The 23,461-nt window shown below is 35.9% G+C and overlaps 1 protein-coding gene across 1 annotated transcript in view; it reads left to right on the top strand.

Annotated features, from left to right (window-relative positions):
• The window catches only part of LOC136811296 (poly [ADP-ribose] polymerase tankyrase-like), a 29,051-nt gene extending 9,069 nt beyond the window's left edge, over positions 1–19,982 (top strand). The window contains exons 12-25 of the mRNA XM_067067913.1: positions 204–402; positions 2,408–2,548; positions 3,283–3,438; positions 5,118–5,323; positions 5,938–6,058; positions 6,843–7,015; positions 9,035–9,221; positions 11,304–11,419; positions 12,751–12,805; positions 13,289–13,472; positions 14,511–14,639; positions 17,630–17,805; positions 18,254–18,334; positions 19,013–19,982. Coding sequence (XP_066924014.1) covers positions 204–402; positions 2,408–2,548; positions 3,283–3,438; positions 5,118–5,323; positions 5,938–6,058; positions 6,843–7,015; positions 9,035–9,221; positions 11,304–11,419; positions 12,751–12,805; positions 13,289–13,472; positions 14,511–14,639; positions 17,630–17,805; positions 18,254–18,334; positions 19,013–19,327 — 2,239 coding nt within the window. The 3' untranslated portion in view covers positions 19,328–19,982. The remainder of the gene's footprint in view (positions 1–203; positions 403–2,407; positions 2,549–3,282; positions 3,439–5,117; positions 5,324–5,937; positions 6,059–6,842; positions 7,016–9,034; positions 9,222–11,303; positions 11,420–12,750; positions 12,806–13,288; positions 13,473–14,510; positions 14,640–17,629; positions 17,806–18,253; positions 18,335–19,012) is intronic.
• Positions 19,983–23,461: the final 3,479 nt, after the last annotated feature.

Below are 23,461 nucleotides of genomic sequence, written 5' to 3'. Positions count from 1 at the left end.
CTATCTTTCGCCTCGTCGCTTCGCGCCATTCAGGTTTTTTTTGCTTGGTTGAAGAAATTGCCGGTACCGAACTGTGACCTACTGTGACCTACAAATATCTACAAAAATGGCGCATTATTTTGCTTTACGTACCGTTGCTTGGGAAATACGGAGTAACTCTATCTAGTGCTTTATATAAGATATCTATGTTCCTTATACTTTAGGTTCCTGATTGAAGATCAGAAAGCTATTTTGAACGTGGCTTTCAGAAATGAAAAGGGTGAGGCGACAACGTTGATCAATGAATGTGTCTTAAAACAAGACACAGTATTATACATGGGAAATCATGATAAGGAAGTCGGTTGTTTGGAATATATTTTAGAACATGGTGCTGACGTTGATTTTGTTGCCGGTGACGCCGATGTAAGTTTGATTAATTGGGCTCTTCCAGAAAATGTTCGTACATGGGGTGGAAGATATAGTGTCCGGGGGTAGTAAAAAATCTTCGAAATTTGCCTTGTCCGTGGGATAAACTTGCTCTGTTTGAGGGTAATGCTCTGTTTAAGGGTAATTTTGTGTGTCCAGGGGGTCAACTAATAATGCTTTTCCGGGGGTTAGACCTGTTGTCCGGGGTCAAAAGTCACAATGCTCGAGGGTAATTTTCCAAAAAATGTTATATCCTCCACCCCTCATATTCAAATTTTCTTTGAATAATAATTTCTTTCTGGAAAAGTCGATTGGATCTATGGATTATAATAGGTGGTTAATGTCTCCTGTTGCTCCCAAAAAAATTCATTGTCTTCCTGCCTATTGTCACATAAAAATATATGTAAGTGACTCTTAGTGCGCACTCCTCGTTTTTTGTTGTTTCTATAAGAAAATTTTTCGAATTTAATAGTTTTTTGCTTTTGAATACAAAAGTATCGCATATATTATGGAAATATTATGTCGATTTCGAAAATATTTTAAATTTCACTTTTATTATCAATGAACGCTAAAGCATTCTTATCTTTTGTCTATGGATTTTGTCACAATTTTTAAAAGTATGGTCTAAAAACAGCTAAAAACCTCTTATAACGAGTCACTGACGGATTGCGTACCGGTGATAGAAGACTTATTTCGAATCGAAAAAATGAATTTTCACAATATTTTACTTCCTTTACATTCGATATTTTAAGGATTGAAATGAGGGATTTTCTTAAGGCCGGTCTCCACTTTCGCGCGAAATGGGCGACAGTTTTTTAGTTAACCTTTTTTGCCGGAAGAAAAGATTACCAGTCTGTGCCACTAACTCGATCGGGAAGATTCTTCAGAAATGGGAAGAACCTTCCCGAACGGGAAGAACTTACTCTATTTTTTTCTGCCCGTTTTGGAAGATTCTTCCTCTTTGGGAAGTTGAAAATTGACTGAATCTCGGCGAAGCTGTACGATGACCGGCGAAAGTTGAAACTTTTTGGAGGTGAAGAAGCATCAAATTTTAAGGTTTTTCACCGAAAGATAAGTAAACTTTACCGTAGAAATCTTGTTAAATTGTGAAAAAACTGCGTAAACTTCCCAAATGGGAAGTTCCAACCCGATCGAGTTTTCCTTAGTTTCTCGCTTCTTCCCGATCTGGAAGTCCGTTAACCCGTTTGGGTGTTAAGTTAATTTCCCGTTCGGGAGAGTTCTTCCCATTTCGGAAGAATCTTCCAATTTTGGAAGAATCTTCCCGATCGAGTTAGTGGCACAGACTGATTACGTCATAAAAAAGTTTTGCGCAAACAGAAAAAAAGTTGACGGAAGTTCTACTTTTTTCCACCGTTACGTCAATTTCGACTAATGGAATTGCTTCATTTTTCAACCGACCAATGACCTTACAAAAACGTCAAAAAGTTTTCGCTCATGTCGCGCGAAAGTGGAGACCGGCCTTTATTTGAAATATACCACATGACACAACATGACGAATAGCACTGTTGATAGTAAGATAGTAAAAGAAATATAGTTTTTTAATCCACATAATTACAAAGATTGGTACCATGGGTCTCTACAACAATCTAAACGTTGTAAGCTGGATGTCATTTCCCGGGGGTACTAGGGTTGCGAGCTGACGGAGGGTTGCCGCCCGACTTTCGACCCTAGGACCCCTACCGGGACTAAAAAGGAGATAACAAAGGAAAATTTTGTGAATTTCATGACCCTTATTGGGACAAATTTGACCAATTTTGACCAAATTTCGATATTTCCACTTAAAAACAAGTTGAAATTTTCCGATATCTCCGACCCTTAGTGGTACTGAAATTTAATTTTCTGATTTTCCGGACCCTTAGCGGGACTTTGGAAATCCAAAAAAGGTACCCTTAAGGGCGGCACATACCGTACCCTCCATTTGCCTAAGAACCCCCCCCCCCCCGGTGTCATTTATACCAATGTGTTCTCTTTTAACTTTCAGCATGATTGTACGGCATTGATGTTGGCGATCAAACTGAATTGTAAATGGACCGTGGGGGCTTTATTGAAACATGAACCAAACCTCGATCATCAAGATAAGAAAGGATTTTCTTACATTCACGCATGCGTACAAACTTCTGACGTAAGTGACCAAATGGCTTGGGAGTTTCTTTGTGGCTTTTTATTTTTTTATGTACTGTATTTACGGAGCTTAAATATAGCAGTAGTTATAAAAAGTAGAAAAAAATGGTCTAATCTAACAAGATTTTCGAACAAATACATTCGAAATTATAGCACGAAAGCGGCCGTAAATAGTCAACCTCGTCTCCGTGTATCCCAGGCTTTAATAAAAAGTGGATTCGAATAAAAAATGACTCAGTAAAGAAATTATCATTATTCTCAACTTCAGTTGAGCTAGAATCTGAGAGTGTGTGTGTCAAAACGAGGCTTAAAACTTAGGGACAGGCTGGTGATTTAAAAAATGGTTAACATTTTGCACACTTGCGTTCCTTGGGTGAATATCTGGGGAGGTTTTATTCATTTTTTTTCAAAATTTTCATTTTAAGGGTGTGGTCACAAAGTTTAGCCCAAAACGAAGCTAAAACATTTTTTTATATATCAAAGATTTTCTGTCACAACAATTTCTTAAGAACATGAGATTAAATTTTGGCCAAAACCGAATAACAGGTTAAAAACAAATCTATCCTCAGACTAGATAATAATCAATAAGTGAATAAGGGAATCATCGTAAGAACGTTTTAAGAATATTTTAAGCCTGAAAATCACGACCAACCGAGAATCAAAAATTAACCGATTTTCAAGAAAATGCACTCTAATTATCCTTTCTTTCACCTTAAGATTTTTCTTTCTCCATAGTACGCCTCCCATGAAGATGTAGAGATGCTGAAAATTCTGGTCAAAGCCGGTGCACCAATGAACTTAACCAACAACGAAGGTCAAACACCATTCGATATGGCAAAACAACAGCCGTCAGGTATCATGGCTAATAAACTGGCAAAGTATAAAGCAGTGGTAAGTAATTTCTAGAATAAACAGTTAAAACTCGAAACAAATTCTCGAGAAACTCAAAAAATAAAGTTATCAAGAAGAATATTCAATATATCCTCCACCCCTCTCCCGATGTACCGCCCACCGCCCGTTTACAAAAATTTTCTAGAAGAACCCAATAGTTATTACGATTTACTTTCTAAACCATCATCAAGACTCAGAGACATCATTATACACATTTTCGACCGTAGTCGCGCGGTCAGGCGCATGCCACTTAATTATTTAATTATCCCCCTAAACTAGATCCAATCTTTTTTTGACACATTTTTCTATTGTCTGTAAGTGCGAAAAAAGGACTGGGACGGTTTTAGTGGGATAAAGCGGACAAAAAAATGCCCGTGCGGCAATTGGCGGCTACGGTCGAAAAGGTGTATTGAGAGGTGAAAACTAACATTTAAATTACTTTCTGGCGAGGATCTAAGATTTTTTTTCTCGTATTTTTAGGGGGGTTGTTAGGACTAACTTTTTAAGCCCATTTGTCAAAAGTTGCCTTTGGATATAAAAAGAAGAAAAATTCATGTAAAAACCCTGTGGCACTTTTTTCAAGGTTGCCACGGGTAGGGTGCCACCGTCGCTCCGCCAGCAAAATCGAAATTTCAAAAAAAATTTAAACATAGTGAAGTGACCCCTCATTTGAAAGGTATTTTCATGCTGATTAAGAAAATCAATATTGTAAGGGTGAAAAACACTCTAACAAGAAGTAACTTAAGAAAAACGATCAAAAAATTGCGTTTTTAGAAAAATCCTCAAAATTTTGCCAACTGTCGGAAATTTCTTTTTGTGACAGTGTTTTTCACCCTTACAATCTTGATTTTCTTAATCAGCATGAAAATACCTTTCAAATGAGGGGTCACTTCACTATGTTTAAATTTTTTTTGAAATTTCGATTTTGCTGGCGGAGCGACGGTGGCACCCTGCCCGTGGCAGCCTTGAAAAGGGTGCCACAGGGTTTTAACATGATTTTTTTTTCTTTTTATACCCAAAGGCAACTTTTGACAAATGGGCTAAGAATTTATGCCGTTTTTGCAAAATAACATCCCCCCCCTAGTATTTTGATAAAGTCTTTTGAAACCAATCAGAAAGCTTTATTTATCATCCCCGTTTCGGTTTCCACCTCTTAATAATGGTTTCAACTAACGAGGGCACGGTTTACGTGAATACGTGCATGATTGGGTATTTTTTTTTGCATGAATGCGTAAAAATGGAAACGAAAATTCGGTGAATATGTTAAGTGAAATAAATTGCGTGAATTTTTGAATTTTGTGAAATTTTAGAACAATCCACGATTGGCACGAAAATTTCTCTGACTTTGAATTTGAAAATCATTGTGTGAATAGTGTGAGTTTTTGGTCACATGAAAAATTTTTTTGAAATCTTTGAACTACGAACTACGAACAAAATTCTTAGCCCCTTCTGAGAATTCGAATTACATGGGTTTTAAAGAGACGTGAACAACGTGTCATTAAAGAGAACAATTACAATCGTGTGTCCAAAAGAAACTTTGTAAAACAATAGAAACAATCAAAATCAGCCATATTTGTTTTTATTTTGACATGTGACATTTCGTTAGTACTTTTATGTCCCTTTAAACTGTATATGCATTTATTAATTTATTAAGTGACGGAATTGTTTTTGAATCATAGTGTACACAAGACCTTATGGAAACAGACAAGAATTACGAACAAGGTTTCAAATTCACCAAGGAAGATCCATTGAAGGATATGACCTTTGATTACAAAGCAGATCACAAAGCAGAAATTGAAGACAAAATTGAAAAAATCGTGGAGGATTATCAAGAGTCGAGTGAAGTGGATCATGCAGCTAAAAGCAACATTGAAGGCACTGATATGTAGGATTCTTTCAAATTTTTTTCATTTGGCACCTTGGGTGGATTAAATTTGAACTGGTGAATTATTCCATGCCAATTATTTTGAAATGAACAACTTTTATAAAACTGTGCCTTCTCGGTCGAAAGTAGGCTACGTCATATCTTCCTTCGTTTCGAGCGTAAAACTCCCACTCTTCGGGCTATGAGCACTGCTCTTGTTTTGAATATTGAAATTCTCCGGATAAATCGCATGCGCACTGAGGTTTTAATGAAACAATAGAAAGTGTCGAAACCTAAGCCAATCAGCTGTGTTTAAAAATTCTTTTATTTAAAATCTCTATTGATAAACATCTTTTGTGAATGTTGTCTATTATGTTTAAACCTATTAATAAGCAATTCCCGGTGGGGCTCACTAGTGGCCGCCTATAGCAGTGCCTATAGACCAAGAGTAAGGCCTAAAAGCCTGGATCTGTCTATTGTGTAGACTAGGTCGAAAGTATTTGTGGAAAAAACTTCCAGTACTTGACAAAAAACTCCTCAACTTTTCTTCTATTGGCCAATTTCCTACTGATGAATTTAAATTTGGATAAGAATAAGAAAGTAAATTTTTTTTTTCTTTTCTTTCTTTCATGCAGTGAAGTATACATCGACCCAGTCAACAACAAACCTTACGATACAACTTTGATCAAAACTTTGGTCAAAGTGAATATTCATGGTCATGGTCAATATGGAATCAATTCATTCTACAAAATGCAGGTACTTTCAAATTGAAAATATATCAAAGTATACTGAAGTATATGATATTCCCATAAAAGACCAAATATTCCTAGATAAATGTAGATTTTCTGTAGATAGTGTTTATTGTTTTGTTAACATTGGTCTTTTCCAGACATAGTGATGCGTGCCCTCCCTGTTGAGGATATCGGTTATGCAGGGGGTCTACATAATGCATTACATAAAGTCTGGATATCCAGCGAGTGCAGGACAAAATGCCCGAATATCTAGCGGGTGCAGGACAAAATGTCTTAATATCCAGGTCGTACAGGAAAAAAAAAGCCTGGATATCCAGCAGGTACAGGACAAAATGCCTGAATATCCTCAATCCTTCTTTCCACTTGGAGATCCAAGATTATGGGGGTCTTTATTTTTAACCCAGGGGGTTGTGTAACTCGAAAAATGAATATCCTCAACATAAAGATATGGAAGATTTCTTGAAAATCCCGTTTTCCATTCAGTTCGTCTGATACACGTTAAAGGGATTTCCATGGTAATTTTAAGTGATGACACCAAAGGGCCTGATTTTTCAAAAGTAGATCACTTTAAATCCCATTTACTGCTAGTCGCTATTAGATTTCGATAAGTTTATCTCGGGGATTAAAACTTCCGTTGTTCGAACGTCAAATTTAGATTACCGTGGATTTTTGCCTATGTTTTCACGAAGCTCAACAGAGTCAACTACTCGTGTTTATTCAGAAATGTGACATCACCGGAAAGATACTCTCTATCCTTGTATCCAAATTCGTTTGGTCTTTTCTTACAGGTCATTCATCACAAAGCGAAAGGATTGTACATCTTATTCAACCGATGGGGGCGTGTGGGCTTCTTTGAAGGACAACACCAACAAACTCCCTTCCATACTGCCGAAGCAGCCACGAGTGAATTCAAAAAGATTTTCCGCTTTAAGACGGCTAACGAGTGGAGCAGAACAGACATGTATGTCAAATTTCTTGTTTCACAATGATATATCAATTTCAGAAAAGTAGAGTCTAAATCAATTTCAGAAAAGTAGAGTCTAAATCAAATCTACTAATTGGGCTCTTCCAGAAAAGAAAATTACTCCCGTGTTGAGAAGGTCATTTTTGAAAGGCCAGACCCTCTCGATTTTTGCCAAAATATTCATGTCCACCCTTGGATTTTTAAGCCAATTTTTGAGCTACCACCTTGGATTTTTGCCGAAAATTCAAATACCACCTGGATTTTTCACTCATTTTCATTGACCCCCACGGATTTTCTTTAATTTAAGGGGTACTCTCCTGGAATTTAAAACTTCCAGACCCCCTGGACGTCACTCCTCCTCAATATAGGGGGTACGGTTGTTTTCTGAAATAGCCCATTATAGGTGAAACCAATCTCGTATCCAGAGCATCAGTTTTTAATTTTAAATGATGGACGTACATTTTTTCGTGAGAATCATCAAATCAAAAAGCGAGCTAAAGGATTGGATACAAGTTTGGGATGAAACGATAGGAACGGCTCTACTCTACTCTACTCAACTGTTATGACGCCCCACTGAAAGGGTGGTGGTACACCTTTCACACCATTTTTTATTACCTCTCCACCCGGTTATTAATTTTTCAAAGATTTTCGGATCCGCCCTCCTCCCCCATTCTTATAAGGACCCCCGTCCCGTTTATTTATTTATTTATTTTTGGACCTACCCCGGTGGGGTGGAGGTCCTATAAATAAACTTCCGTTCGTCCGTCCGTTCGTTACCAGCTTTTCTCGAGATTTTCAAAAAACAATTTTTTTGGGCAAATTTGGGCCAAAAAACGGCTAAAGAACGGGTTTTTTGGACTTTGTGAAAAATTGAATCATTAACTTTTTCTGATTTTTTGCATGAAAGTAGGGTACCATCATAGATAAAAGATGGCTCAAGTAGATTTTTTCAAAAAAAAAATTTTTGACTCAGAAAACGTATGTTTATTTATAAGAATCACTATTGATAAGCATACATCAATGTTCTTAGCCAAATTACTCAATTTTTTGATGAGATAGATGTTGTTTGCTCACAAAGTCTTGAATATGAAAGAATATTTCAAGAGCATGAAATTTTGGTTTTTAAACGTTTTTTTTATAAGAATCAAACGACGAACTTTAATAGATCGTCACTATTTATGTTCTGAATGATTGTTTAACGGTCACGCTCACGTAGATATCAATTATATATGGGTTAATTGCATAACCAGGTAGGTCCATAAAAGTATCACTTGTTATTTTATTTATTTCTTCTAAATACTTCGACCTGGGGGGGGGGTACATAGGCAAAAATGGGTGCTGGGTATGTGCGTGCCTTAAGGGTCGGTTTTTCACCTTTCAAAGTCTCTCTAAGGGTCGAAAAAAGCAGAAATTTTTAAATCAGTCTCTCTAAAGTTCGGAAAAGTCATGATTTTTAGGAATTTTTTTTTATCTTTGAGAGAAAAAAATCGTAACAAAGTCTCTCTAAGGGTAGGATTTTTTTTTAAAGTGGAAAAATTTTTTTCAAAAAGTCTTTAAGTAAGAATCAGTCTCTATAAGGGTTAAGGTTTGGTGGTCCAGCACGCACATACCCAGTATCCCTCAACTCTAGTACCCCCACCCCGGGACTTCAACAATCACTCTCGTTCCTACTGTTCATTAGTTGATAGCGTTCTTCAGTAAAATCTAACGAAAAAGTGACGCAAGTGGCTTTGGTACGAAACCCGCTACTTCTAGGGGCCGTCCACATAGTACGTACGCACTAAGGGGGGGGGAGGTCTTCTCAGAAGCGTATGCTTGCGTACATGGGGAGGGGAGGGGTCAAAGGAAAATGTACGTACGCAGAGAAAAAATTTTCATAGCCCTTTTTTGCTTGTTTTTTTTTTTTGTCGACTTTTACACTTCTTATACGCATTGAGTTTCATGTATGAAATAAAGGTCTGAACCAAACGATTTGAATTAAGAATTTTCTTAAAAGTTTTTTTTTATCATCAACAGGTTCGAGAAGAAAGCTGGGAAATACAACTTGCTGGCCCGAGAAAAGAATCCGGAACGAATGAAACGATTCCACAAGCAAGTCCTGAAACCTTTCTTAGACAAATCGCATTTGAAACAACCGAATGTTGAAGATGGTCTTGTGGAGAGTCGATTGGACGAGCATGTTTATCGCTTAATGAAGGACATTGTAAGTTTTGATTTGTTGCATAGAGTTTAGAAATTGGCAGAAGTGCAGCTAAAAGTTATTATTTCTGCTTTTAAAATTTAGCGCGAAAATCTTACAGTAAGTAGGCCCATGAACATATAAATGACTAGACGTCCATTTTTTTGTATTTTTGTAGAAAGCTATGGTAGCCTCGTTGTTGCCACGTTAAATTCATAAAATTAAACAATGGATTTCGATCATATCTCCGGGGAAGACTTTACTAGGAGCGACAATACTTTCGATAAAAACCTCAGTGACTTTTATTCTTGTGTTGGTGAGATGGAGCATGTTGCATTACACCAACGTGAAAAAAACTTCTCCTGTGCCCAACCCTTTAGCTATTTTCAACTATTTTATTTACATTTTGAGAAAAATAAGAGAGGCAAAATAATTTGTCAGCTTTGTAGTAGCAGTAGAAGTAGTAAAGAAGTTGATTGTAAAACACTCTGTAAGAATATCTCAGCCTAAATATTCAAACTTTTAACCAAAAATAAGCTGGTTTCTGTAAAAAAGAATTTTCAAAACCTTCGTTCGTTCGTTCGTTCGTTCGTTCGTTCGTTCGTTCGTTCGTTCGTTCGTTCGTTCGTTCGTTCGTTCGTTCGTTCGTTCGTTCGTTCGTTCGTTCGTTCGTTCGTTCGTTCGTTCGTTCGTTCGTCTGTTACCAACTTTTCTTGAGATTGGCTCATTAAATTTTTCAGATTTTTTCCAGAAATAGGGTAAAGTGTTGTAAAAAATGGTATGGCCGAAACGATTTTTCCCGGATACTCTTTCGTTCTGATACTAGTAAAAGACCCTACGTGACTTTTCTCCAAGCTTGCTTCAAGTCAAAATCACGAGCTACTGAAATCATGAGCTTCTGAAAATTTATGGGTATGCGTGCAGCCTAGTGAAGTGTTTAGACCTAGTCTAGCAAGCTAGACGACTAATTCATACATAGTAGAAATAAAGCAAAAAGTAATAAAGGGAACAATTTTAGTCGTCTAGAAACCTTTGTGCACTAACTCCAAATAAAAGAAAATTGTCAATATTTGCAATTATAATTTTTTCCCGCTCAAAATAATTCTTGAGAAAAACATGTGTGTGGATTTGTGTATTGAAAGTTTTTCATTTGAGTTGATTTTGTTTTGAGAGTTTGTTATTGCTTGATAAATTGTTTTCTCGATACGCAAGTTTCTGCGTAGCTAGCCCCTGTATCTATAAGGCTGGAACACCGGATTCTTCCAGTCGTTTATACAAACTAAATCCCGTTTTATTATTATTAGTATTGGTATTATTAGTATTACACGCATTATAAACGACTCCAGTCTAGTTTAGACCTAAAACATCAATCAAACAAAGCACATTCAAAATTCAAAGATAAGCAATTCCACTTTCTGCAGTTCTCTCCAATCATTGTGTGTGAAAACAAGGAAGTTTTTTCAAGCTAGCTTCAAGCCAAAATCACGAGTTTCTGATAAATCTACCACTGTTTTATTTTCGCTAAGATAGTAGAAAGCACCATTTCCAATGCGAAATTTGCGAAATTTGCTTGCGGACAAAAGTATTGTTTTTTCCTATCACCATTTAACCATTCAGTGATGACGTGACGTGCTTTTTATTTGATTTTGTTTTGGGCATTATTATCTTTCTTTTTTACAATCAGCACCGAAATAATTGGCACAAAAGGAGGCACAAAACTTTGAAACCGCAAGTGATTTTTAAGTGCTTTGAAGTACAGTTTGGAAGTAGATTTTTAACTTTTTAATTTTAACACTAGACTTAAACCTTAGGACCTTAGGATCTCAGTATCCAAAAGCTCAAAATATTCCAATAAGGCTGAGAATATAGCCTGGAAGCCACTTAACCCCTCCCAAATCGAAAAATCCAATGAAGCAAAGTGGAAACTACTGAAAACTGCAATCTCGCCCGACCTTTAAATTCTGAAAAACGTTAAAATACCCAAAATTGCCAATATATATCGGCGCTGATTGTAGTTCTATTTTTATCTAACTCTCGTAATCAGATAGGTCCATTCAGCATGAGGCTTGTTTACGTTTCAATCTTCTTCTTTTTTTATCTCTACAGACAAATTACAGTGAATTAAAGGCCATTGAATCATTCTTCGATAAAGATCGAACACCATTTGGTTTGATTTCTACCGAATCCATCCAAAAAGGAAAAGAAATCCTCACAAAGATACGGTATGTGTCCTTCATTTTAAAAAGGATAATCAGATGGTTTGAGATTTTTGGCTTGTAAAATCATTTCATGGTCCTAACTAATTCCTAAAAATCTTTTTGGGGCCAATTGATTTCCAAAGTTGAGATATTAAAATTTGAAATATCAAAAAAAATGGTTGTTTTCTTGCTAAAAGTCAAAAACTTGAACATATCGAATGTGAATATATTTGGAGGTTTTGCTTAGGACCCTGGGAGAGATAAACAGCCAATGTAATAATACTGGAATTTCTCTTCTTTAATGTCAAAAATTTTCGCGTGTTTTAACAGACTGGAAGTAGTTAGTAAAATCGCAACCAACTTCAAAAGGGTCTAGGGTGGTTCAAAAAAAAACTTCGGACGTTTGTTTGTTTCTTGAGACCGTGTGAATTCTTAAACAACCTTGAAATACATTTATTAGATAGAAGAAGATCTAACTTAAGTCTAACTTGAACTTTGAGGTATAATTTTTTAAATTTGGATGAGTGGTTTTGGAGTTATAGCTTTTCAAAGTCAAAATTCACTTTTCAAAATGTGCAAAAACACGTCAAAAAAGAGGGATAAGATATCATAAATCAATTGATAAAAGGCACACAATTTGACACATTTAATGAGTTTTACTACCTTATTAACTATCTAAATACTTAAAAAGTAATATTTGCGCACAACAGAATATTTTCTTGACAAATCTGGCAGTACTTAAATGAATTGCCTAAAATTCCAAAAGATTTCTAGATAAAAACGAAGAAAAAAGCCTAATTTGATCCCCTTTTTTGGCATATTTTTCTACTTTTGGAAAAGTGAATTTTAACTTTGAAACTATTGACTTTGGGTATTGAATTGTATCATGAGCAGTATAGATAGGGTTAAAAAATACCGGGTGTGTCAAAAAAAAACGGGCCTAAAATTGAAATTTTGACGTAGATTTTTCTACTTATGCTAGGCTCATAAAATTTTTATAATAGGCTCAATGTCATATTTGCAAAATATTATGAGCCTAGCATAAGTAGCATAAGTAGAAAAAGCTACGTCAAAATTTCAATCATAGGCCCGTTTTTTTTTGACACACCCGGTATGAATGACTTTCCAATTTGCGAAAAGTAAAATATTCAAGGAAGAAAATATAGGACGCAAATTTTGGTGTTTTCAGAGCCACTTTCAATTAATTTTAGGTTGATTCGCGAAAGTTAATCCAAATTTGGCGAACTTTTAGCTCGCTAAATAAAATCTCTCCAAATTTAAACTGGTTACATAAGGTAGGGAATGAAATACAGCTCATCCTCATCTTCTTACTTCATGCTCATCTTACTTCATAGAGAAGAAAACGAAATTCAAATTAATATTTTTGAAAATCAAAAGAAACAAGATAAGGTGAGAACTTAATCATCAATTTTAATTCATTCAGTATCCCAAAATGCACTGTAAGGGTGTTTCTGTGAGATTGTACTGCAAGGGTCGATTTTAAAACAAATTCAAAATAATTGTTAAAAAGGTTTTTACTTCTCGTTTGTTTGAAAAAGTTTCTATTGTCTGATAATTACAGCTGACAAGAATAATTTTCTCAGGTTTTTCCTTGAAACAGAAAATTTCCCAAGCTTCTTCTTTCACGCAGATTTCCAGCTGAGAAATATAGTGCACTTTAAGGGTTGGGTAAATTAAGAGAAAATGGACTGAAAGGGTACCTTTTCAGCCATATTGAACTGCACTGTAAGGGTACGATTTTGAAAAGAGATTTTGCGCGGCACATATCGTCGTTTCGAAATCGGGTACCCCCCTCCCCCCGGACTCGTCCCACAATGCATCGCATTTTTAGAAAAATCAAAAACTCCGATAAGATCTTTTCGTCCCTTTCAGTACGAAAAGTTGACCAACTTAACGAACGAATTCTATTCCATCATCCCATTTACCAATTTTGACATCGAAAACACTGGTATTATGAAATCACGCGAGCTCAATTCTTGGGAGGACCGTCTTAAGCAAATTTCAGACGTCAGTTTTGCTTTCTCCGTACTTTTAGCTGCTCAACACCGCATGCAAGGTTTGTAGAATTCTTATTTACTAATTTCCTTGGCTACCCACATCTTCAGTGATTCTCTCATACTAAGACCATATTTAGACGTTACGGTTCCGTTTCGCTCCGGTGTGATTTTCGTTACGGATCGAGAGTGTTGTGTAATATTAGTTTCGGAACGTTTTGGAGCAAGAAAACGGAGCAGTTCTGTTCCGATGAAAATAGTGGAGCGAAATCGTTTCAATCTGTTTTGCTGTGCAACGTCTTCTTTTTTGACGTTTCGAATTTTGACGTTCCGTAACGTCTGAACATTATGGTCTAATACCGGTTTCGCTCCACTTTTTTCATCAAAACGGAACTGCTCCGTTTTCTTGCTCCGAAACGTTCCGAAACCAATATAAACACACTCGATCCGTAACGAAAATCATACTTGAGCGAAATGGAACGGTAACGTCTGAAAATGGTCTAAGAATAAAAAAAGACACTTGTTTAATTTTTTCTGGAGTGTGTAAATTCGTCTTATACAGTGTTGCAACTTTACCATTCATAGACGGAAACCAATTCAGTTAAGTTACAAAGGGTTCTTCCAGAAAAATATATTTTTGGAAATTTACCCCCCCCCCCAGACATTGTGACTTTCGACTCCCCGGTCAGCAGAGCTATCCCCCCGGACAAGCATCACTTGACCCCTCGAACAGAGTAAAATTACCCCAAAACAGAGCAATTTTATCCCCCGGACAAGGCTAATTTTGATGATTTTTTTCTACTCCCGGGCACTCTATCATCCGACCCCATATACAAAAAATTTTTGGAAGAGCCAGGAAGAGCCCAAATACATGATTTTTGCCTTCTCGTTATTAAGACGGATCTCAGCAATGTACAAATGATTTCGGTCAACTAATCCAGGAAACATTATGATCTGGTTGCCATACGTTCTAAAATATTTAACGTTATATTTCTGACTGAAAAATGCCTGAAACGGCACTGAAACTCTGAGTATCGGAAAATAAATTTGTCTCTATTCTTGACTGATGACGTTATATTTTATATTTTCAAACTTTACAGAGGTGAACCCCTACGATTACTGTTTGGGTTCACTGGATTGCCGTATCGAACATATGTCTGCTGAAAGCGATGAAGCTAAACTTATCTCAAAATACATATACAGAGAAGGAAAAAGCTGTGACGCAAAAGGTATTATTTTTTCAAAATTTTATTCATCAGTAATTTAATTACTCTGCTCAATGGTCGCCTCAGCTAGTCTAGATTCATTTATATTTAAATTGACCCACCAACGATTTTGAGTTCTTCAAAATCTTCAGTTTCCAGCTCATAATCCTCTGGCTGCTGGTTCTCTTTGTCCAATGTGCTATGAGCCATTGTTGAGTTGTAGTTTATGTTGTTATAAAAATAACAGTACTGTAGTATATGTTGTTGTAAAAATAACAGTTGTGAGCAATGATTTGATGATAACAGTTTGAATTTCAGAGATACTTCGAGTCAGTCAGCTAGTTTTCCTTGTGTTTTTGTACTGAAACCGCCATTTTTAAAAATCGGAACATTGCTAGCCTCGTTTTCAAGTATTACGCAATAATTTATGAAAAGCCGCATTATTCGCATTATTCAGCTGACAAATGATGTCATTCAACTCTCATGTGATGTTGAGGAAGACCCTGGATGTTAGACGTTAGGTAAACGATATTTGATACTTGATGGAGCGGTAGAATGATTTTTAGCTTAATCTTGATTCTGATGTAATGTTGTACTAACTGCTTTTTGTTTTCGTTTGTTTTAAATTGCATCTTGGAGAAAGTGAAGATGAGACTGAAGAGGAGGAAGATGATAGGAATGAAAATAAGGAGAGTGATATATTTGACAATCAAGATGATGATTCCACAGATGTGGAGAATTACGAAGGCATATGATTGCATTCAAAAATAGAACCCCAAAAAGTGAGGTTTTCAATCACAACTACTTTTTAGCCCACAGCGTTGACATTATTGTGGCTGCTGTGTAGTACAAAATTCCATAGAACAAGGAAATTGATGAGCTTTCCAAAAATGTGGCCCTCTTTGAAGTTGAGTGATTCAGTCTTGAAATATAAGATGGCAAAGTGAGGGCAGGTTTTGTGGCTGTATGTCATGTGGCTCACTCAATAGGTTGGCTTATATGTGCTCTCCTGCTTTAAAGCTTCAATATTTTTTAACCGTTTTTCTTGAAATTGGTTGTTTAAGGTCTGATAAAGATACTTATGGGTTAAATTTGTGGCTGCAGGGTTTTCAATAGGTTTAAAATGTGGCTTCAATGGTACTTCAATCACTATTTTATCAATTTACACATTCCAGGTTGGGTTTTGTTTTCGAAACATGAATATTTGCAAAGCCTAAAGCAAAACAAAGACAATCTGACACAATACAGTGTTATTTTAAAAAAGAGTGTACATTTTGTGGCTGCAAATACCATTTTTTGTAACTATAACCTTCTGAGCTGTTACATTAGGTATTAGTTGGCATTTTTAGGGTTGGCTTATGTGCTGTCCTGCTTTAAGACTTGAATATTTTTCAACCGTTTTTCTTGAAATTGGTAGTTTAAGGTCTTAAGATACTTATGGGTTTAATTTGTGGCTGCAGGTTTTTCAATGGGCTTGAAATGTGGCTTCAATCAAAGCATATATGAAAAAAATCGTCAACTTTGAGCCGCAATTCTAGCCCAATGACCCAATAATTTTGGTTCCATTTTTGATATTTTGTGGATAAACCCTTTTGCTACGAGTTTCATCTGAAAAAAATGATTTTTACTCATTGAACAAATTTGTGGCTGCTGTTTTATCAACATAGTGTTTTTCTTGATTTGTGCCGCAATTTTGGCCCATTTTACAAAAATTTTTTTTTCAACCTACTTCAACCTACTTTAGAACCAATATAGCCTGGGAATCCAAGCGTTAAACTTTTTTCACAGTCTAGTTTATGATATTTTTGCTGCTGGTTTAACGCTTGGCGCAGGTAACTCGCCTGCAGGGAGATTTTTCCCTGCAATGCAGGTTCGGCCTGATTGGCCAGCTTTTGTCGTATTACTTAGCAGTACTTTCGCGCGCATTTTGATATTTTCGATGCGCGCGCATAATTTATGGAAAAAGCTGACTCAGCAGAAAAAAGGAAAACAAATGAAAATGAAAACATAGATTCATTTCGAAACAAAATGGTTGTTGGCTGGAAGTCTAAATACATGTGGCTGATGTTTTGATGTAGTTTTTAGTAGTTTTGAAAGTCTTTTATAGATTGTGGAGGAGTTTTTATGGTAAGGTAATTATGTGTGTTTGCCTGGGTTTCCAAAGTTCAGAAAGTCTGTCAACAAGGGTTCACACAGACTGTTTATAACATTCTGTGTCAGACTAATCTACCTGCACCAAGCTCTATAATTTTAGAACTTTGTGAGGTGAGGTATTTTTTGTTTTTTCTAAAATTATGAGCTTGGATTCCCAGGCTAGAACCAATATTGTGAAGTTTCGTTTGAAAAGAGTTATTTTTAAAAAGGATATTCAAATTTCTTTTTTTTTGCTGTTTTTGAAAACCTCACACAATTTTTGAATGGCATCATATTCTCATTTCCTTGTTATTGTTTTCACTGGTGCAATTTACTAAATTTAGCGTTTCAGTCGTAAAATTGTAATATTAACTTATTAGCAGTCTCATTAAATACACAATGGAGTATGAAAAACTATAGAATAACACGTTAGTCGTGAGAAAAGCCCCACATGTTTTCTTTTATAAGAACAAGCTATATAAGAACAGAAGGCTTCGATGTCCAAAATGCTAAGAACAAGTTAAGAACATTAAGGCTTTGCAGATTCGAAAATACCCGATTCTGAAAATGGGTCGAAATGGACACAAAATGAAGAAAGTAAGAAACATGTTAAAAACATTTTTAGGCTTAAAATCCAAAAAGTTAAGAACGTTCTTAAAAAAAGAAAAACTGTCATTTTACCATTCTTGACACTGGATTAATTCATAACTCAAGAACGCTTAATAAATTTCAAGAAAAGATCTTGGTTATCTTTTTCAGGTGAGGCACAAAATTTTGAAATTAATATGGTTTTAAACTTGCTGTCTCTTCACAAGGAAAATAAGCAAAATTCCAATCTTGCGCGCACGAAAATTTACCTCTCTTTCTCTCGTTTTTCTTAGTGACCGGAATGTTCCGCGTGGCATGTCAAGAAGACACTAAAAATTACCGAACAGATCTCAAGAACAAGCGTTTGCTATTCCACGGAACTAAAATGGCGCATATCATGAGTATTTTAAAGAATGGTCTGCAAATTGCACCCGAAGGATCGATCCGAAGCGGCAGCGCTTATGGAAAGGTAACAAACACGAAGCAATGTGCTGTTCCATTAAAAATCCATCAAGGAGGGGGGGGGGTAAACAAACCTTTTAAAATAAAAAATAATTCGTGGAAATGTGTGGCAAAATGGCAACATTTATAAAGAAACTCTTAGAAAAATTAACTTCATACTTTGAGTTGACGGTGGACGAACTAAAACCAGTCTTTTACCCTCTGGAGATTTTTGAATAGGTTTTAACCCCTAGAAAAATTTTAAAACATTTCTTTGACCCCTGGAAATTCTTCTCTCGCTGTTTGGATACAAAATGGGATGGCAAGAAACATGGGAAATCCAATCCTTTATTTCATCGATGCAATACACCTAACAACCTATACAATGCGGTCAGTATTTGAGAGGATTGGTAATGAATTTGCAAAGGTTTGTGGGACGGCAAGTCTACTGATGATATGATCTTTCTATTTTCCAGGGAATTTATTTCAGTTATGATTTTGAGACATCGAATAATTATGCAAAAGGCAAACAGAACAAGTACATGTTTTTATGTGAGGTAAGAATCTTCAAACAGTATAAGGCCAAAATATTAAGAACAAGTCAATGAAATTTAAAGTCCCTGCCAACAAGAAACTCTCATAAATGATGCTTCCTTATTCGATAAGCTCCCTTTTATTCGGTGAAAATTCAATTCCCCTTAAAGATCGAATTAGGGAGCGTCAACTGTAATTATTTTTTTGATTATCGGACTTTTTGATAGAGTGGTTTCAAGATACCTTCTCCAAAAAAGAGTCTCCGCGACCTTTTCCCTTGGATCTTAAGCGACACAAGAAAGCCTAAGCAGCGTAAAGGCCCAGCAGTGTTGGCAGTGTCAATATATATTTCGTCGCAGAGTATCGCCATACAACTCAATTTACAGGAGTGAAATTTTTCAATGTATAGACTCGAGTCGGGAGAGAAATAAAGATTTAGTTGCATTGATTTTTTTAGATAACTCTTACTAATCAAGAAAGGAAGATTTGAACATATAACTTAAGCATGCGCACAGTAGAAAATTAGATAATTCGATTTTAGCCTGGAATCGTCAATTGATAATTGCGCGCATAGGCCCCGACAAAGTCAAATCTTTTCGACCAGTTGCGTTTTAAAGGCCCATCCCGCTGCGCGCTGGGCCAATTACGGTCTATCATTCTTCGGCCTCTTAAGGAATGTTCTTATTCACTTTACTATGCAGGTATCACTCGGCAAATCGTACGACAAGGGGAGAAATCACAGAGGAGAATCATATCCAATGAAAAAAACACAAAGTACTTGGGTACAGACACAAGAAATTCCTAACCCCGACAAACATGTGACCATGCCATACGGAGCTAGTCTATTGTTAGGATGTATGTCTTTTTTTATGTATATCTTTTTTTCTTTTTTTTTAAATATTCGCGAAGTCATTCTTTGTTGCCTATCGTTCTTGTTTCAGTTTCCGTATTCGTTCTTGTTCTGTTCACAGTGGCCCTTCGTGGAAACAATTCTCCAGCTGCCTAAAAGCTTTTGAATTTTTCGGAGCATGCCACTTAAAACATATGTTATTATTATTATTATTATTATTATTATTATTATTATTAGGAGATAATATTCAAAACCCTGACATAATCAATCGATATCATTATTCCTACAATCAACCAGAAATCATTGTGTACGATGCGAAACAAGTTAAGATTAGATACATCATCCAATACAAATAAACATGGCAAATTTGAGCCTTTGACCCTTAGGACCCATATAGATATATAAAACTCTTAAGAAGAATTCTGTGTTCACATTTTTTGTACATGTACAATTCTTGAGAGGTGATGATAGCCACAGGAAAGTCATCAAATCACACTGCTATCCCACGCGTGGGAATCGGTTTGTTTTTACGCCGGTGGGAAACGCAAAATCACACCACTCAAAATCACACGTGTATAATTGAATTTCCGACGTGGTTAACGCAGGATCACACGCTTTAAACATTGTGTGCTGAATCGAACAATACACGTGTTAAATCGAAAATCCCACGTGTTAAATCGAAAATCCCACGTCGAATTTCGTACTTCAGGGCCTCTCTCCTCGCGTGTTAAATTGAAAATCCCACGTCGGATTTAGCATTTTACACTCGCTTATCTTATCGAAAACCACACGCAGAAATTTTGATTCGCCACCAAGTTTTTGGAAAATGGCTTTGATTTGTATTGATAAATTGTTAAATGTATTCGATCATTCGTGAGCATTGGCTCGATAGCTCCCATTCGTTCTGTCATGTACTTGCGCTACTTTGAGAATCCCGGCACTTTTGTCACAACAGTGGAGCTGCACTAGAGAGCCAATTTAATGACCTCAAACCCGTCTCACCGATCCACTGAGCCCTTGCGACGCAAGTCCATTGCGAACGAATGAGGCCGCCCTTGCGGGACGCCTCGCCTTTAGCGTTGTGTTACACTCTGATCGAATACACCCTTATAATATTATGATTTGAATGCAATCTGAACAGTTTTGGCCCAATTTTCACTTGTGGTTTTCTTTACGCATGCGTAGTACAAGGGTGGGAATTGTACCTTCCCACCGTGATAATTTGACTTTCCCACCCGTGGGAACTAATGACTGCGATTTCTTGTTTCTATCTTGTCCTTCTACGTTTTTAGAGTTTTGTAGTGTAAGTTTTATACTTCTTGGACTATAGTTGCCAGTGTTTGACAAAGTGTTAAATTGGATTTCACACGCCGAAAATTTATAGTGTACAACATACTGAAAAATTTTATTTGCCTGCGGAAATTAGAATTAGCACGTGTGATTTTGATGAAGCCTTTTCAGTGAAGTTTTAAAGTGTTAAATTGGATTTCACACGCTGAAAATTTAAAGTGTACAACATGCTGAAAACGTTATTTGCCTGCGGAAATTAGAAATCACACGTGTCATTTCGATAAAGCCTTTTCAGTGAAGTTTAAAAGTGTTGAATTGGATTTCACACGCCGAATTTAAAAAAATAAAAATAACTATTTGAAAAATTCCGCAGTGTGATATCGGAAACCACACTGCCAAAACAATCACACCTTATCAGTTTAAAAAATCACACGCAAAAATTGATTTTTGAAAATGACGGTGTCGGAATTTAAGTTTTCCCACCCGTGTGATCTGATGACTTTTTCCTGTGAGCATGCTCTTACTAAGTCAGTATATATCATTGTGCTATCATTTTCATGATGTTTTGATTTAAAGAGTTTAATTCTTGGTATGTGTAAGTCAAGATGACGTCATATTTTTAACGAAAGCACCCAAAAAAGCCTGTTTTTGACCTCTGTGTTTCTATTTTTAGTAACAGAGAGAGGTCAAATTCCGGCTTTTGTAGGGTGTTTCCGCTAAATAAATGGCTTACGCATATCAAGAATTCAATGTAATCTTTTAGTGATAAGCGAATAGGTGTTTGGGTTCTGTTCAGTACTACAAAATATTTCTTATAATACCGTATTACTTCGAATAAACGCCCCGGTCGTTTAAATTTTTTGGAGTTCAGGAGGGGTGTTTATTGGAGAGGGGTGTTTATTTGAAGTAATATATGGTATCCATTTTAGCCATTCATTATTTTTCATTCATTCGTTTTTTTCATTTTATTCATTCATTCATGTTGTTTTGTAAGTTTTTATCACTTATTTCATTTTTAATAATTTTTGTACTTGATTTAATGTTTATGCTGTCCTTAATTTATACAAATTTGATGATATTGTAATTTTGATATTATTTTGTAACTTAAATTAATAATTTAACTTTTTTATCTGTAGGAAAAGTTTTTGAATTTGAATCAAAATTTCCAATTTTAATACAGCCTTGAGATCCTTTGAAGTGTTAAAAAATGATAAACCGTTATCACGTGATGATATGACTCTCTCTCTAATTCGAACTGGAACGGGCAATCTTATTCGTTCGAATTACCGAGAGGCTCAAATTTTAGAAAGTATTTTAACTTTAAGAGAGTTTTTCCTTGACGGGGGACTGTGTTTGATTCGTAGGAAGATTCAAATAATAGAAATTCGAATAAGGGAGATACTACTGTACTTACATTTTGTCAATCAATAAGTCATGCGAGAATATAATACTTTAAAAACCTAAACAATAGTACAGTTGACGCTCCATTATTCGATAATATTAAAAGTCACCGTCAACAAGAAACTCTCATAAACGACATTCTACTTTTCGAAGCGCTCCCTTATGCGACGAAAATTCCATTCCCTTGAAAATCGAATTAGGGAGCATCAACTGTATGTAATTATTTTAAATGGTACAAAGTTATTATGAATGCTAAACGCTTGAGCTAAATTGATAAATCTGATTATATCTCTCGTTTGGAAATAAATTAGGGACCGAGCCCTGCGGTACCAATTTTTTCACACTACAAAATAACAAAACCAAAAAGTCCATACTACCGGGATTGGTTCCGTTATATAGACTGGAGTCGTTTATAATGCGTGTAATACTAATAAAATCAATACTACTAATAATAATAATACGGGATTTAGTTTGTATAAACGACTGGAAGAATCCGGTGTTCCAGCCTTATAGATACAGGGGCTAGCTACGCAGAAACTTGCGTAGTGAGAAAACAATTTATCAAGCAATTACAAACTCTCAAAACGAAATCAACTCAAATGAAAAACTTTCAATACACAAATCCACACATATTTTTTTTCTCAAGAATTATTTTGAGCAGGAAAAAATTATAATTGCAATATTGACACCTTTCTTTTGTTTGGAGTTAGTGCACAAAGGTTTCTAGACGACTAAAATTGTTCCATTCATTACTTTTTGCTTTATTTCTACTATGTATAAATTAGTCCTCTAGCTTGCTAGAGTAGTTCCGTTAATAAAATTGATTTTCGCAATGATGAACACGCATGCGCACACATTTCAAATAAAAATTTGTCCGAGTTTCAATCTCAGTTCATTTCGAGATGATTGGAAAACTTTGAAAGTTACCCGGCGGGGGTACTCGTTCTGAAAATGTTTGGGCCAAAAATTAACTTTTAAAATCGAACCTTAAGAATGCAGAAATAAGCTACGAAATTTGTCACCTTTACAGTGCAAAATGAGCCGACAAAAAGTACACCCTTACAGTGCACCACTCTCTTTTATTAGACCTTTTCAATGGAACACATCCCTTTCAAAAAGATAATTTTGCTACATCCTATAAAATAAAAAGCAAATCGTCTTGACGAGGTTGTGTAATTAATTATCGTGTAACTGTAAGAGCAATTAACGCAAAGGAGGATGGGATCACAATTCGTACATACAAAAATAAATTTGGGTAGAGCTGTTCCTATCTATTTTTAGATTTGGTGCATTGCAGCTATTGGAATAGACGATATCGCGTTTAGATAAATGCAATGCATTCTGGTTTCTCGGGGACTCTCAAAGGAATTATAATGCCGATTATATAATGATCTGGAATAGATTATAATTCCCTTGAGGGTCCCCGAGAAACCAGAATGCATTGCATTTATCTAAACGCGATATCGTCTATTGTTGAAAAACTTTAGAATGCCGAAAAAAACGTTGGTGTTGAAAAAGTTCTTACTTCTACTTAGAAGGTTGTAAGTTATCGTTATTGAAGGGACGAGAAAACTTTTTCGAGTTAAGGAAACATTAAAGGTTCGAATTA

Source organism: Clytia hemisphaerica, unplaced genomic scaffold, assembly GCF_902728285.1.
Source record: "Clytia hemisphaerica strain Z4C2 unplaced genomic scaffold, Clytia hemisphaerica genome assembly, whole genome shotgun sequence".
Lineage (NCBI taxonomy): Eukaryota > Metazoa > Cnidaria > Hydrozoa > Leptothecata > Clytiidae > Clytia > Clytia hemisphaerica.
The sequence above is the reverse complement of the archived record's forward strand: the minus strand, read 5'-3'. Positions and strand labels throughout refer to the sequence as shown.